Below are 16,661 nucleotides of genomic sequence, written 5' to 3'. Positions count from 1 at the left end.
TGAAGCAGAAAAATATTTGAAGGTTGGTTTAGGAACTGCGTAAATACGCGGAAACTAATAAAAATTGAGAAACGATGTCGAAGCCACGGTGGAAAACGTTAAAATAGTGATCGATTATTTGAAAATCACAGGTTGTAGAAACGCAGTGGCATATTTTGTTGTAGTTATCGTTTCGATCGGAGCAACACGACGATCGAACCGATTCGAAGCAGTAACGGGTGGCTTTCGATGCGTTCTACGCGTTTCTCACGTTCGCTCGAATATAAAAACTCGATGACGATATTGATCAAAAGCGAAGTATTTTTTCGCATGTGGCGTGTTCCGGTAGAGCGCGACACCAATTACGATCCTTTTTACACGAGTTTATCGACCGGCTAGTGCTCGAATATCTTATGACTGGACGTTTCGTGTAACGTGGCTCTCTAGCAAAAAGCTAACAGCGAGAGCAGTACGACGAACAAACTGAGTGACAGGTGAAAAAGCCAACCATTAGAGGACCCTTGAACGCGAACACGCGATTCTGTCGCAATGCTGGCTATACGACCGATTAATTATCGATTCAAATTTTAGTTGCGTCCGATAAATCATGCCGCAGCTGCGCGTGCACTTAAATTCGTTTCTATAATTTCGTTCAAACGAATTTCGCACGCTCAAAAGCAAGGAAACGCCGCTTCTGGCTAGTCTGCAAACCATTTTCACGAACGATCGAACGAATGTTTCGCTAATAACGAATTTTATCGTTCTCCGCGATTTATATGTATTCCTGTGCGAAGGGGAGTTTTCAATTCGTTCGAGTATCGTACAAAAAATTGTCCAGTTTTAGTTCGGTTTGACAATGGAACTGAAGTATCGATGTTATTTGAATGTTTTCGAAGAAAATTCCTATCACGTGAAATTTGTTAGATACGTTTCCTTCTGGTAGCACGTACTATCTTTCGATTTTAACTGAAACGTGGAATAAAATATGCATAAAGAGTAACGAAAATGAAAAAAAAATTGAGGACTAGTGAACGTCCCGTCGAGGGAAAATACAGAGAAATAGAATCGAAGTAAAATCGATCAACTTGGGTATTGAATTAAGTCAACGTTACAAACAGTCGTTAAAAAAAAATATTCGACCTTTATCAGAATGGCGAAAAATTAATTTTCCAAGATTCGACCTAGATAAAAAATGAAAATATGAAATTCTCTCGAAACAAATAAATTCTGTCCGTTTTCGTTAATTGATTTCAATAATCAGTGAATAATTTGCGAGAGAACATTTTGCGCTACAAAAATTTGTCTATTTAAAGAAGTGCAACGTGTTTCTTACAATTAGGATAAAACGTATTCGTCAAGACGATGGAAAATTATTTTGTCGGAATTTTAAGCCGAAGCTAAACCGATTCGAAAGTACATTCATACGTGTATCGATCGTTATAATTTGAATATATGAACATATGAATTTAGAAACACGGAACCGAAGAGCACAGAACGTAAAGGGGAAAAGATACATGCTAAATGTATCCACGATAAGGATGAAAAATGATCAACTTCCGCTCTACAAATTTGTTAATTCATTTACAAACCTTTGATTCGGTTACCAAAATTATTCCACTAAAAAGATCCTGCTGCCACATTTGCGTTACTAATGAGTTATCGATTATTGATCGCGTGAATTTTTTCAGACACGTTTTCATTAAAATTCAAATTTCGTTTTGCGGCTCTGGTGAATAATAATACGAACAAAGGAAATTCATATAATCGTACTACACCTTCGTGACGAATATGACAACTAGTATTTAAATTCAGTGGAATAAGAATTGCCTGAATATTTATATGTATATCCTTACTTTATCAAATGATATATCATGACAGTATGAAAATTCGTTGCATGACTAATTCGAAAAAACGACTAGTACTTGTACAATACTAGGAATTACCATGCCGAGATAGAGAAACTTTCTCGTTTGTAGAAACTCTAGAGACATTTCATTGTTTTGGAAATGTTGAGAATCAAATCATTCGAGGGATGCGATAAATTTTGATGGATATAACAACAAACTGTTTTTTTTTTTTTTTTTTTAATAATTTCGTCGAATGAAATCGGATGGATTCAGAGATCAGATACGGATATCAGCAACCGTGATGTCGTCAACGTGCTTCGTTTAATAAATTTCACGGAGTAGAATTCGAGTAGAATCGTAGTAGCAAGTTGAATTCGTGTTACGGAAGAACAAGAACTACGTCGATTTGTGAAAATCAGTTTGTTGATGGTGAGGTCACGAGTTCAGAACTAGACTGAGCTATTAGAATTGCTAGAATGACTAGAACTATTACAACTTTATGCAGTTCTGTAACAACCAGTTAGACGTAGGTGCTATTTAATACCTGCATAAGTGTACAAAATGAAAATAACACTACGAGGATATCGTCGGCAAACCGAAAGAGCTAGAATTTTTCTGTGTCAAGCTTAAAAATATAGCATCGGTTTGGTTGAAACAAATTTGAAAAATTGACAGTTCGTCGGTCGCAAAAGCTACGAAAGAAAGCACGGTAACAATACACCTTAGGGCGCGGTCTCTAAGCCATTACCGAGCTGTGATTTTACCGTGACATCGCTATTTTACTTCGTTTCTTTCTCGTTGCCCAGCTTATAAAGAGGATGGAACGTAAAACGTACTTGCCTTTCTGTTAGCAACGTGCATCCTTTGTTACTCTTGGCGTATTTTTTATATTTTATCGGAATAACCGTTCGAACGAAGATGTTGCTCCCATGAATGTGCGTACATACATCGCGAATATACGTCATTTTTGTTCTCCGTATCACGCGACAGCTTCAACTGTCCTTCGATCTATCCACGCAACGAAAATTTGTGCAACGCGAATAAACGCGTGGATGGACTAGCTCGACGAGAACGAAATACGATTAACGGTGTTTATTGCTTTTGGCAGAGTGCACGGCGAAGAGCGGAGGATCGGTGGTGGAGCACCATCCGTCTTCTTACTGGGAGCAACCCTTTAGCCAGCCTTACTTCGACAACACAACGAAGAGAGATACCACGACGACCGTCGGACAAACCGCTTTCCTGCACTGCAGGGTGCGCAATCTTGGTGATCGTGCTGTAAGTTTCCAGTTACCTTATTGGCTGACTCTCGTTGATGTAATAAAAACGCGCGAGACCCCGACCAGGTCGTGTTACACGAATGACTAGTCGCGGCTGATGAAAGTCCGGTTGTCGCGTTCCGTTCGTCTACTACGCTCTTTTCCTCTCGTTTCATCGATCCTACATTTTCTGACAAATTCTGCCGTGATTCCTCGATCCGATTTTAACTCTGCTTCCACGGCGTGACGTATTCCCTCTTTTTCTTTTGCCAAGTTTTATTTAACGTTTGCGATGAACCAAGCGTATCTTTACACGATAGACCGGCTGCAAAATTCATGATAATTGTTTACGAAGCGGACGACCTCGCCAATTTCGATGGTCTTGAGATATTTCGTCAAGATGAACTTTCGAACAACTTTTCCCTCTGCAAGTTATCATCGCTCGGCCGTAGTTCCCGAGATACTCGCAAACAACTTCGCTTCGATTTACTTTACGATTACGCTTCGCTCTGGCAAAGACGGAAAGTCCTTTATCCGGCGTTTTTAACAAAACGTAACTCGTTCTCGATAATCAATTTCGAGTCACGTAAGAAAGAAGAATGAATGGATTATTATCCATAATAATTATTGGGATTATTCTGGATAATCATTAGAAACATAAGGTATTAAATAAGACAGATATGATTCGTGTTAAGCTTTATATTATGTTATTGTAGTTATTCGAAATTGGAAATACTTTAGCCGTGATACTGAAAGAGACGACTATTCGATTATTAAAATCATACTTTCGTCGAGATGGAAACTTCTGCGAATATATCGGAGAGTAAAGCCGAACGATGGCAACACGTACGAGAAAAAGTTGTTCAGAGTGTCGTGACTTTGACAACACATTTCACGATATATTTCAAGATCATTGAAATCGACGAAGTCGTGTGGATAATTAATAATGAAATAATAATCGATAATTTGTAAATAATTACCAAATTCGTTTCTTCTTGCAAAATCTTTGAATCGAATGCACGCCAAATGTAAGTAATCGAAAATTCGCAGGTGCAAAGACTCGCGATACGAGCATTCGCATTAGGCTATTCTTTGAACTAGACTTTTAATCGAAGATTTTGTTACATCCACCAGCGTCAATGCCTACAACCGATTAGAAATGTCGATTGAAATTCGTATGACCTACGATTTGCACGATAATCCTTTCGCGTAATATGCTACAATTATACGGCTAATACAACGATGATCGAGCGATTAAGCAGTTTAGTTCGACGAAAGATATTTTAACGCGTAGGTTACGTTAGAAAGTAAGAAGAGCGTCTGTAGAAAGGTTTAATGATCCGAAATGTATATCAGAAAAAGCCGGTTTACGTTTCGTCTCGGTACGATCATGGTACAAGCAGAACGTAGCAAACTAAGAAACTAGCTTTTTCGAATACGATATGGAATATGATATAATTGTAAATACTTGGCTCGTGTTTACGCGAGACAAAGGATCACGCACCCTATCCACGGTCATCTTAATGGAAAGTACTTTGATGGTTAAAGTGCATGGGTCAGCGTCGAGTAGTGACATTACTCGTTATCGACGTTATTCATGCATCACCGCATGACGCACAGGAACCCGTCAGAATCCAATCACCGATCGTAATCGACGATAAATCAGATTTCCCTTCGCTTCGACCCCACTTCAACCAGCGAGCCGCGTGCACGGTGGTGTACGGTTCTCTATCTGCGCGAAACCAGGCGTTTATATTCGCAGGCGTAAAATCAACCTAGCGACGTAACGGTAACACTCCGTGTATTGTTGTTTGGCGCGACAGCTTCGCGCCATTAGTTGTTTCAAACAGTGCTCAGAACTCGCTAAAAACCGATGAACAGGGCCAATATACATGGATCATTTTTCCTCCAGGGATTATTATTGACGGACTATTTGTTATTTTCGTAAACGGGTCGCGATAGGAACGTAATGGAAAAACAGCCACGTTGCGTGAGAATATAAATCGAAAGTTCCAAATTAAACGAAGCTTATCGAAGCCTTCGTTTCGCGACAAATTGATTTCGAAAATTCGCATACTAACTTGATTGCGAATCAAAACATATTGCGATCTTGCGAGTTTACCTATACGATCTGTATAGTAACTGTAAATTGGATTAACACGTTCGTCGCCAACTGGAAAATTTTGCGTGTTGCGCGTCAGCGGCGCTTGCACGCGTGACAGCGGTCGTGTTAAATGGAATGTAGAAGCTGGAATGAGAACGCGAAACTGCCACTGTTCGAAACTGTCGTTCGGTTTTTCGTGTCGTGGAACTTGGCAAGAGAGAGAGAGAGAGCGACCGCCGCATGTGCGTGCCATAAATTAGGTCCTTTCTAGCTAACTATGTACGTACTTAAGTACATACTATGTATCACGAGCCAGGCGGATCGACTGCTTTGCGAACGGGACGCAGAGGATGGGTATTTCTCATACAGTCGTCAACGAGCGCAAACGTCCAAACAACATATATATATATATATATATATATACAGGGTGGTTGGTAACTGGTGGTACAAGCGGAAAGGGGGTGATTCTACGCGAAAAAAGAAGTCGAAAATATGGAATAAAAATTTTTCGTTCGAGGCTTTGTTTTCGAGAAAATCGACTTTGAATTTTCGCTCGGTACGCGTATCTTTGGAGCGATTGAAAAGATACAAAATGGTCGCTCAGCAAGTTCATTCTGATTTACATTTCGATCCGATATACATCTATTGAATTATACAGCGTGATTGGTAACTGGCGGTACAAGCGGGAAGGGGGTGATTCTACGCGAAAAAAGAAGTCGAAAATATAGAATAAAAATTTTTCGTTCGAGGCTTTGTTTTCGAGAAAATCGACTTTGAATCGTCGCTCGGTACGCGTGCACTTTATCACGTCTCGTTATAACGGATCTCACTGTAGATCGTTGTCTCAATGGAAGAATTAAAAAAAAATTAAAAAAAAAATAAAAGCTTATACCACCAGTTACCACCCTGTATATATGTACAGTGTGTCCGATTTATATCGAATCACTTAAAAATCTAGAAGAACGCGAACGATACGAAAAAACGTTTCAGAGAAAAATTGAGCAACACGAAGGCGGAAATATCATACTCTTGCGTAGTTGATGTTGCGGTGATCCTGAAACCTTCTATAAAAGTAATTTTTAAATGGATACCTCCATTTTTTATTACATACTTTGGCAGCTGACGTTCTGGCGTTTTCAAAACGCGATCTACAAACTTGTGTTTTTTGCACCATTCGCTGGCAAACTTTTAAATTCCACGGAACAGTACGAGGTACGTATTACGCCAAAGGGAGCGTTCGGAGAGGACCATTTTTTGGAAACATTAGAAAACTGCGATCTTGTGTTTCGACAATGTCGTATCAGTAGCAGCGTTATGAAAAACATCTTTATGTGTCTCCGTGGTGTACATCGGATAACGTTAATGCCGGTAACGCGTTGAATTTTAATGTTCATATCTCGATAATGGGTGTTGCGAAAGACACGAGCTCGCAGACTTTTGAAAACGTTGAATATTAGTTAGAAGAATATGCAACGAACAAACGGAGGCATCCGTTCAAAAATTTTAGCGTGTCTTTTACAGCAGGTTTCAGGATCACCGCGAGATCAAATACACAAGAGCATAGTATATCCTTCTCGATATCGTGCAATTTTTGTCCCCAACGTTTATTTGTATCTGCCATGTTTTCCGAAATATTCGGATTGATTTTATTGGAATCTTAACCTTACAAATTCACCTTATATACACAGTGCTGATATAATCATACCGCTTCGTTCCGATGACAGACCATTGATCATGTACGTATCTCGACATTTTGAATTATACGGACATATAATTTACCGCGCAGTTATAAAGACGTCGGATACGCGATACACGTTTTTCCTATGGTAGTTTTCCGTAACAACCCCGATCCTAAGGATCCTAAACCAATCCTTATTGTAAGATAAGTACATCTCCAAAATTGTTCTTCGTTCGCAATCGATACTCTAGAGTAGACTATAGTATCGTAGTATACGGCACATGTATAATATACATATTGCGCGTTTGCAATGGAATTAGAATTCCAATATTTTCGTATTATTATCCAAGCGATGAATATAAAGTTATCAAGAGATATTTGTTACTTCTCGGAAATTGTATAACGTTTCCCTATTCTGATCTATTCAAGCTTGCCTATGTAAAGTTGTTACGTTTCGGATTATAAAGTTTGTACAGTAAACAAAGTATATTTACCTGCTTGCCTGCAGGCAAAAGTGTTTCATTTTAGATTATAAAGTTACACAGTAGTGCCTGTCAGTAAGTAAAGGTGTTTCATCTGAGATTATAAAGTTATACAATGAACAAAGTATAATGACAGTAGTGTTCGTGTTGGTTAATGAGTTAAAAGCTCGCATAACGTCGATTCTTAATAGATACGCGCGTTAATTTCACGAGGAATTTATTTCGCCAGCCTGAAAGATAAAGAATAAAAGGATCGTGCGTGTAACGAAATAAAGGAGAAACAAAGCGTAACGTTATATAAAATAACGCCGCAGTTTTTGTCACTTCGTCGTTATGTATGTACCATATACATATGTAGTTAGTTTGAAACTCGATAATGTACGAAAGATTTTTCTACGTTGATCATAGTACGTGATACCTATACCATTTCAATTATCGATATTCTCGTTGAGAGTAATCATAAATGGAAATGTCGAGATGCGCCATGTTCTCTGGAAAATCAGAATAGCATGAACGGTCAAGGGCGATTTCAATGAAACATGATTTTCCAATTATCTACAAATGAAATTAATTCGCAATGTATTTTAAATGAGAATGGAATTGGACAAATGAATAATTATTCGATCTAAATTATCGTATAATTCCCTTTGTTACCAGCCTGATTTCTAATATTTTCATATGGACTCTAATTTTCTGGTTTGTCGAATAATTAAAGGATATTTAAATTCCTACACATTTTCAATTCTAAATCCGCTATTCTCGAAAGTTTGGTTAAGAATTCGCGTGGTAGTAGGTAACAGGTACTCGGGTTTCATTTAACTGAAAACAAAGGAAAAGGATTTTTCCTTGGCCTCAAACTGCGAGTTTCCAACATATCTCTGGCTTTTGTTGGCGAGCTGGATACGTTCGTTTAAAAATATGCTTGGTTTTACCGCTCTCACAAGGATACCGTTGCTTGTCATGCAGCATTAAAAATAGGATAGAAGTCTTACCTCGACATGATAAAAAATACTAAACTTACGTTATAATAAAGCTCGAAGTTATGCTTTCTTTTGTACCGTAACTTGATAATTGCATTGTAATTACTAACTAACTTATTCAACTTCTGGTTATCCTTATTATATCTCGGTTATCCTTATTACAAAGATACATACCCGATATCTTTTTATATTTTTTATTATCCTATGTATGCACGACGATATACGACGCGATAAAAATGTCCGAGATATAACGAAATTGACGAGAAGGGACGATAAAGCAATTTTCTTTGAAAATCTTCCAATGCTTCTATAATTGCTTTTAATATACATATTATATGTTATATTAAAATAAGAAAGAGGAGTAACTAAAAAGTTTATTTTGTTCGGTTGGAAGGAAGCTTAAAAATGAAGCGAAGGGAAAGAAAAGGATTTTCAAATTGCGTTTCGGGAGAAAATATCGCGAAGGAAAGGCTGTTTACGCTTTCTTATCATTAATTTCGACGGTGACAAAACAAACACACCGTAGGACGGTAACGCAGTGTATTTCTGCATTGTTCTCAGGCAGCACGTAACAACCGCTGTCTTGCTACAATTAATTTTCCCCAACGACATTCGAGGTATCAATTCTCCGTTTTCAACACGAAGAATAAACGTTTCGCCGATAAGCCATCTATTTTCCAGGGTTGCCGCGTGTTCCGTGTTCTAATTATATCTGACCGAAAGTTAAATTGAACCGTGAACAATTTTTTTGTCGTGAAAAATTACCGGCTCAGCGTCCGTTCTTGGATAATTGAGTTCGATAGAAGCTGATAGCGTGGACAAAGATTATCGCGGATCGGTTAAATGTTTTCGCGTCGGAAGCTTTGTCCAAAGTTGATCCCTGTCCTATCTTTGTCTCGTTATCCGGCTCTTTCTCTCTTTTTTTTTCTCTCTCTCTCTCTCTCTGGTTGATTTTTTTCGTCCTCGGCGACAAAATGCGATTTCGCACGATTGAATGTAATACGAAATTTGGCGGACAAAGCGCATCGAATCTGCGAAAGATTTTCTCGATAATTCCGCGCTGAATTTACCAATGCGTACAATCATAAATTCTATTTCTGTTACGTTTCGCTTCATCGGATAAATATTAAGTTCGTTTTTGTAGAATTATTCGAGCGTAACAGTAAAAGATTATGAGAATTTATCGTCACTGGTACATCCCAATCACGATTAATTTATCGTTTCACGAAATTTACTCGTCCCTTGCTTTTCAGTTCTGTAATTGCTCCACTAACGCCTTTTTCCTCCCACAAATCGATATCCATATGGGTTCGAAATTCCAAAAATGTTACGAAATGCAACGATTTTCGTGGCTGTCGTAACATCTGCCAGAATTGCAAACGAGTCACGTAAAGATCGTTCTCGGTTCGTTTGCAGGTTTCGTGGATCAGGAAACGAGATCTGCACATTCTCACCGTAGGAATCTTAACCTACACGAACGACCAGCGTTTCCAGTCGTTACACAGAGACGGATCTGACGAATGGACCTTGAGGATTAGTTCACCGCAAGTTCGCGATAGCGGAACATACGAGTGTCAGGTTTCAACCGAATCGAAAATCAGCCAAGCTTTTAACTTGAGCGTCGTAGGTTAGTACACGCTTGACGCATATTCCGCATTTATAGAGAATAAATTCTCTTATTGATTAAGGGAACGCGACAAAGTTACTTCGATAAACGTTTCTCCGTACACGTTATTCTTGCAATTGGCACAATAACTGGTTATTACGTTGTCGTTACGTTAAAAGGAAGTTTCAGTTTGAACGCGGCAAGTGTATGTCAATGCCGGTAGAATCGCATATTAATATTTCATACGAATGCTTTGTCGTTTATTTCCCGAAGGATCGGCGAACGAATGAAATGGGAGTTTAACGTGTCGCCGACAATATCACGACGTAATACGCTTACAAGCTGTTTGAAGATGCAACGATCTAACGTCGATTTGATTATGTTGTTAGTGTCGAAGGCAAAGATCAACGGTAACTCGGAGCTGTACATCAAGAGCGGAAGCGACATCAATCTGACCTGCATAGTATTGCAGACACCTGAGCCGCCGTCATTCATTTATTGGTAAGTTTAATTGGACTTTCGCGAATTCGATTTACTCGGGAACATAAATGCCGTGAATTCGCAGGATGGCGTCGCGTCGCCGCGTAACACGAACGAACATTCGTGAATGAGGGCCCATCATGATTCATCGAGACGGTTCTCGATTACATGCTAAAATGAACGTAGAACACCGCTGATGCTGATTGGCAGATGGAAAATCGTCGTTGAATCGGAATTGCTTCCTTTCTTCTCGTTGCTTTCTCTGTTGATTGAACGGTTGAATGATCGAACTGTGAAAAGTTCATTGTTTGATAAAGAATGGTGAAGCAAAAGAGGCCGAAAGTGGATCAAGGATTACAAACTTCAGTGTAAATTTAGAGCGCTTTAATTACCGATTTCATTTCGAACGAGGGCGTTTTGTAATATTCCTAGTTTTTTCTTTTTTTTTTTTTTATTTTATTTCGTTACATTTGCCTACTCTTCTATTTTTTCCTCGCCGCATTGACATTTCAAGTTCACTGTATTCGTTGTCGCGTTTTATCAGCATTTATTAATATCAGTAACGCGCAGAGACGAGAGAACTACGCGTACGATGGGAATAAAATGAGAAAATTCGGTTTTATTTTGATCCAAGTTCCAATTTATACGTTGCTTCGTATCTGTTTTATTTCAGAACCAAACGTATATGTACGTGTATGTATGTATTATCGTGTTGCTAGAATGTAATGCGTTCCACTTAAATGGTCGCGCATCTTTTAAAAGAGAAATTTTCAGGAAACGTACTGCCAGTAACGTCGTATAATTACAAAATTAATATGCAGTTTACTCACTGTGAAATTTATTATAGTATAATATTACCATGAATTTCCAACGATTATTTTCGATATACATATATTACGCTAAAACAAATTGCCTTTCCATATAATAATATTTATAATGGAATTCACGACTCCTAACAAAGTATTACCTTTCCTCATAAATCGTCGAATTACAAGATTACGTAATCGAAAGCTAAATAAATTTCATACGTTCTTACGATGTAATTATTGGAATCTTTGTATAAACCCTGGAAAATCTCTGTACGTTTACGCAATAAGAGGAAAGTTGTCTGACGTAGCTAAAGCATCGATTGACATTTTCAAACAATTTTAATTAACAGAAAGTTATTACATTTGCAGGTACAAGGGTGATCACGTGGTAAATTACAGTCAAAGGGGAGGTATCAACGTAGTCACTGAGAAGCAAACGCGAACGTCGCGTCTCTTAATATCAAAGGCGTTACCTGCTGATTCTGGAAATTACACATGTGCCCCGTCTGCGGCCGAGTCAGCCAGTGTTCTAGTCCACGTACTCAATGGTGGGTGAGTCGGAATAATAAAAATTTCCCGGAGAAATCGTTTTCATCGAACGTAAATTCTTCGGCTAACGAAATCGCTGCAGCGGTCAAATTTATAGCGAGTTTCACAAAAATCTTGAAAGATATTTTTATTCCACCTTAAATGATCATACGAAGCAATTTTTTCGAACGAATCGAATCAAGGAATGGAACGAAAGAATAGATGATTTACTCCGTTGTGTCGAATATACATATAGCATACGATAATCATCCTTTGGTCGAAATGAACACACGACAACGAATTACCATTAACATATCTGTAACACAGTATGTTCGAAATCGATATTGTCAAAGCTTTAAAATCCGAAAGAACGGTGAAACGTTTTACGAATTATCGCGCAATACCAGTTCCCTGTATTTCGAATTATTTTTAAGCCCGGCGTTGAAACGAGCCGAATGATACATTTTTCATTTGTTTATGTTCGTTTCGTTCGAACAAATCAAATTTTTCAAACGCGTAGTATCTCCTTCGACATTGTACGTAATACGGAGAAATATTAATTCTAACGTGATAAATTTACTTTCGGATAGGTTACGTTCTATATTTCGCGTACCGTGAATCATATTTTGTATATTGCGAAACCACATTATATTCTTGTGACACCTTTAAATGTGCCCATATCGTGATTTTCGATGAAAACGTCGAATATTACCGTGATGCTATTCGAATAGGAATTGCGAAACGAATCCTTGAATAGCGTGGAAGCAGGACTTGGAGAACGTCATAAATTCTCGAGATGAAATCGGGCCACAGATAAACTAAACGGTGAAGGTTGTAAAAAGGGGCGGCAGAATGCAGGCGTCGGTATCATCAGCTTCTGGCATCACGCGTGCTCTATAGGAGGCAATAAACTCAATACCACTGCCGTATGTCCAAAGTGGAAATCTAGCGGACCATTGTCCTTTTAGGCATTCGAAAGAATCGCGTAAATGTATAAATATACTCGCGTAGTATAGCAACAGAAAGGTTTCAACAGCTTTCTGTAATACGAGAAAAAATAAAATTGCAAGTGCCTGTTCTGTTTCCCGATATGACAATGGTACCTTTCTTTCTACGCGAGATACACACGAAGAATAAAAAGAAGTTACGAAGATATGAAAGTGGAAACTTCGTTGTGTAATTATTATTTAGGACGATTTTCGAACGAAAATGATTCGAATAATCCTCGTCTTCTCGCAAATACATTTTAACAAATAGCGGAACCATCGTCGCGTGAAATAGTCGATTTTTATCGAAGGGTTTGTCCGTTTTGTATCAGTTTTCACATTAGTAGGCTGAATGTTAGAAATGTGAAAAGTCGTAAACGAGTCAGTTGGTCAGAAGAGGGTTGGGATTCTAACGAGCGAGTTTCGCGAGGAGGATAAGAGTCTCGAGAAAGCAACGACAGAGCACCAGAATTTAACGAGAGTTCATAATTTAGAGAAGTTCTGTTATAAAGCAACACACACACAAACCGAAGTGCATTTCTTCAATTTTGCGTAGATAATACAAGCAACTACTTTGCGATATGACATTCGAAAAATGTATTTGATACTTTGACCTAGCCGGAATAATAATAATAATTATTATCATCATCATAATGTACCTATTGTATCCGTATCCATTTTCTGCGTAAATACCGAATAAGAATTGTTGGCTTAAAAGATTCTTTTTATGGTTAGTATAATATTGTGTGTATTAGATTGTGTACACGGTAGTTATAATATCATTTATAATATTATTTCTCATGTTTCGTTATTTGGTAAAATTTAACTAGTAAATCTCTCTCTACTCACATTGTCGTCGCTAAAAATCACATAGGTGCAGTTGACGCGACGTTAAAATCTATCTAAAAAAAACAGATAATATTTTACGTTTGGCAATTTAGTTTTCCAATGAATGGAAATGTAGCGAAGTGCGTATTACTCGAACAACATTGTATTATAATATAAATAATCGCATTCTATCAATCGTTGAAAAGCTTTTGAGAAGCTTTCTCACAGATTTGGCAAAGCCGTGATCATCCTCCTTTCCTCCTTTCTACTTTCCTCCTCATTTTCCACCGTCGTTTGAATATTCATAGGTTAAGAGGTTAACCAATGAACCAATTAAAAATCCGACGAATAATTTTCTTCTGCTTAAAGTCGTAGCCTGCATTTCATCTTTGTTAAAGAATCGGATGTGAAGAACGAAATCCAGTGGAGAGACGAGTCCATTAGGAACTTTTAAGAAGAGCGCTGAATTTTTTCTAAATCCTGAAACGTTCCAACTTTAATTCGGTAAAACCGTCCATGAAAGAAGATCAATCCCACTTCGCGTTGTGCAAGTATATTGCACATGTGATATTATAGCGAATAGCCTTTTTAAAATACTAGACACGCGAATCTACTTCAGCGTATGATAACGCAGATTTATTATGCTGAAACTGTAGGCCATCTGCCAAACGTAGATGTTTCATTCGTTTAGGAGCGAATTTTATGATATCGAATATTATTTAATTCTATCGTGAAAAATATTTCATCGAAATATTATTTTCTCTAGTAATCTCATAACAACGATAAATTCTATTTTTTCATGTTTCACCGAGAACACGTAGTTTCATCAGATCAACGGTATCTATCATCTAACAATATGTATATCTGTCAAGATATCATTACGTGAAAATCTCTTCTAATTGATCGTAGAAGGTTAGGCAGAGTTGGATGTATATTTACGTTGTTTCTGGTAGCTGTACACAAATTTAAATACCAAGCGACGAAGCACGCAAACGTACAAAACATGTACACCAACGATCGCCACGTTAAAATGATCGTGTGGAGCGGTGCTAATATCTTTCCACACTTTTTCAGCTTCACTTTCGACCTGCTTTTGCCGCTGTGGAATACATTAATGCCGTTAAACAATGCGCTAGTCACGTACGTTCCCTTTAGAAACGTTTTCATCTAGGTAAAGACTGATTCACGCTGCATATCGAATAGTTGCTCTTTTTTCTCTAGAGGACGCTTATAGAAAGTACAATTCAATGGAGATTAGTGTTCTCATGCGTTATGTTACATTCTTCAATACAGAAGGCACGGTGGAGTATAAAGGAAATACTATAGCCACTATAGGATTCAATATGTGTTTATCGTTGTTAATTTTCAAAATACAGTTGACAAAAAAAAAATAATCGAAACGTCAATACAATATGGAAACTTCAACAGTGAAAAATCCAACTCTCTCAATTGAAAAATAACGCATGGGTCTATATGGTCGACCACGAATTGTTGGAAAGGCTGTTTAGTAGAATAGTCTCATGTCACACGGCACTATAGACTAACTCATTGGCAGATTTTATCTGTGAGAAACATCGATGTTCCGTTTTACCCGCTCGTTTCATTTTACCCCACTCTCCTCTATATTTAGCGTTGGAGTGCATTTTATAACAAGAGGAATATCGATGTTTCCATCGTCGCAATGTTAATCGATGAAAATAAGAAAAGTGAAATGGAATTCGAAAAGGAAATATCAGTTTTTCTTAGATTTGTTTCTTCTCCATATAATATTATATATATGTGTATTACATATACGTAAGTACGTATACCGTGAAACAATCAACTATGGTTTTATAGCAGTAGCAGCCGCGTGAGGATAATAGTCCTAGATAATATCTCTTGTTGCGTTTTAACGCGGACTCTCTTCGGGAAGACGCATTTCCTATCGAAACAATGCCGGGCAATGGATTAAAACACGCGCGGCCAGTTAATGCGCGTAGTCGTTGCAACTTGCGAGTTGGAATTACGTCAGTTCTCTGACGTTTCATATCGTACCGCTATGTGTAACTAGTTTACAGGGTGTGTGTACAGTTTCATCCGTTCTCTGTCAAAACCTATTAACTGGCAATCTGGATCGAAATTAGGCGTTGCACACGCGTGGAAGGTTTATTTGATCCAATCAAGCGTCTCGTAGGATTTCCATTCACATCGAGTTGTTCGTACGAGTTTAATAGCGCGATAATCCACGGAATTGCGCAGAAACTATCGTGAGTTCCTAGCACTTAGCATTGTCAGCTGTATATGCATTTTTGATATCTTTTAATGCCTCTATCCGCTTAGGTCTCATCCTCCATACGATGAAATAGTGGGATTTGTACTAGGGCTTTCTCGATATATTTCGATGAAACCGGAACAGCGAATCGATTCATGGCGCGATAATTGTCGATGTTACGACACGTAACACGACGTAACTCAGTTTTTTTTTTTTTTTTTTACGTTGAAACACGAATCGTCTGGTTTCTTAACCCTTTCCCTTTGATTTTACTTTGCAACTTCTTTTATTCGCATTTTCTTCTCCCACCCTCACCCTTCTTTACAAACTCTGCTTCTTCAGGTGCACCTTACCAACATTCCTAGGAAACACGCAGTCACGTCCATCCAAGACTTTCAGGTGCCTGCATATTTTTCTTTTACGCTTTTCGAAACTTTATCGCTCTCGCATGAACATTCGTACGAAATTCCCGGGTTCGTTCATATATCCACAGCGTAATATTTCACTATCGAGATGGTATTGGTGTACGTGTTTCAATGTCGCTGCTATTCGTCAAATCGTTTGCTCAAGTTCCATCTTAATTTGTACAGTTACCCGGTGCAATCCGATACTGCTGCAAGATAGATACTCAAATTTTCGACACCTATTTTCGCTTGATATAACTGGGCTTGCCTGTAGAAGACACGTTCGAAGCATCGGAGCTCAGGTTGCATCTCCTATTCTATCGTTTGCTAGTATTGTGCAAGCGAAGGCAAACGACGTTTACGCGTAGTTGATTAAATGTAAAACACAATAATTTGTTTTCCGTGGTTCACTCCGCGTACAAAGTAAAAGTTTAACAACG

General features: G+C 38.2%; 1 protein-coding gene across 1 annotated transcript in view; it reads left to right on the top strand.

Annotated features, from left to right (window-relative positions):
- Window positions 1-16,661, top strand: part of LOC117232821 (basement membrane-specific heparan sulfate proteoglycan core protein-like) — a 128,125-nt gene that overhangs the window by 77,057 nt on the left and 34,407 nt on the right. Inside the window, exons 2-5 of the mRNA XM_033492506.1 lie at window positions 2,935-3,104; window positions 9,746-9,956; window positions 10,325-10,436; window positions 11,594-11,772. Coding sequence (XP_033348397.1) covers window positions 2,935-3,104; window positions 9,746-9,956; window positions 10,325-10,436; window positions 11,594-11,772 — 672 coding nt within the window. The remainder of the gene's footprint in view (window positions 1-2,934; window positions 3,105-9,745; window positions 9,957-10,324; window positions 10,437-11,593; window positions 11,773-16,661) is intronic.

Source organism: Bombus vosnesenskii, unplaced genomic scaffold (genome assembly GCF_011952255.1).
Source record: "Bombus vosnesenskii isolate JDL3184/JDL3185 unplaced genomic scaffold, Bvos_JDL3184-5_v1.1 scf7180000013293, whole genome shotgun sequence".
NCBI classification, from domain to species: domain Eukaryota; kingdom Metazoa; phylum Arthropoda; class Insecta; order Hymenoptera; family Apidae; genus Bombus; species Bombus vosnesenskii.
Note: the sequence above shows the minus strand (reverse complement) of the source record. Positions and strands in the feature narration are given on the sequence as shown.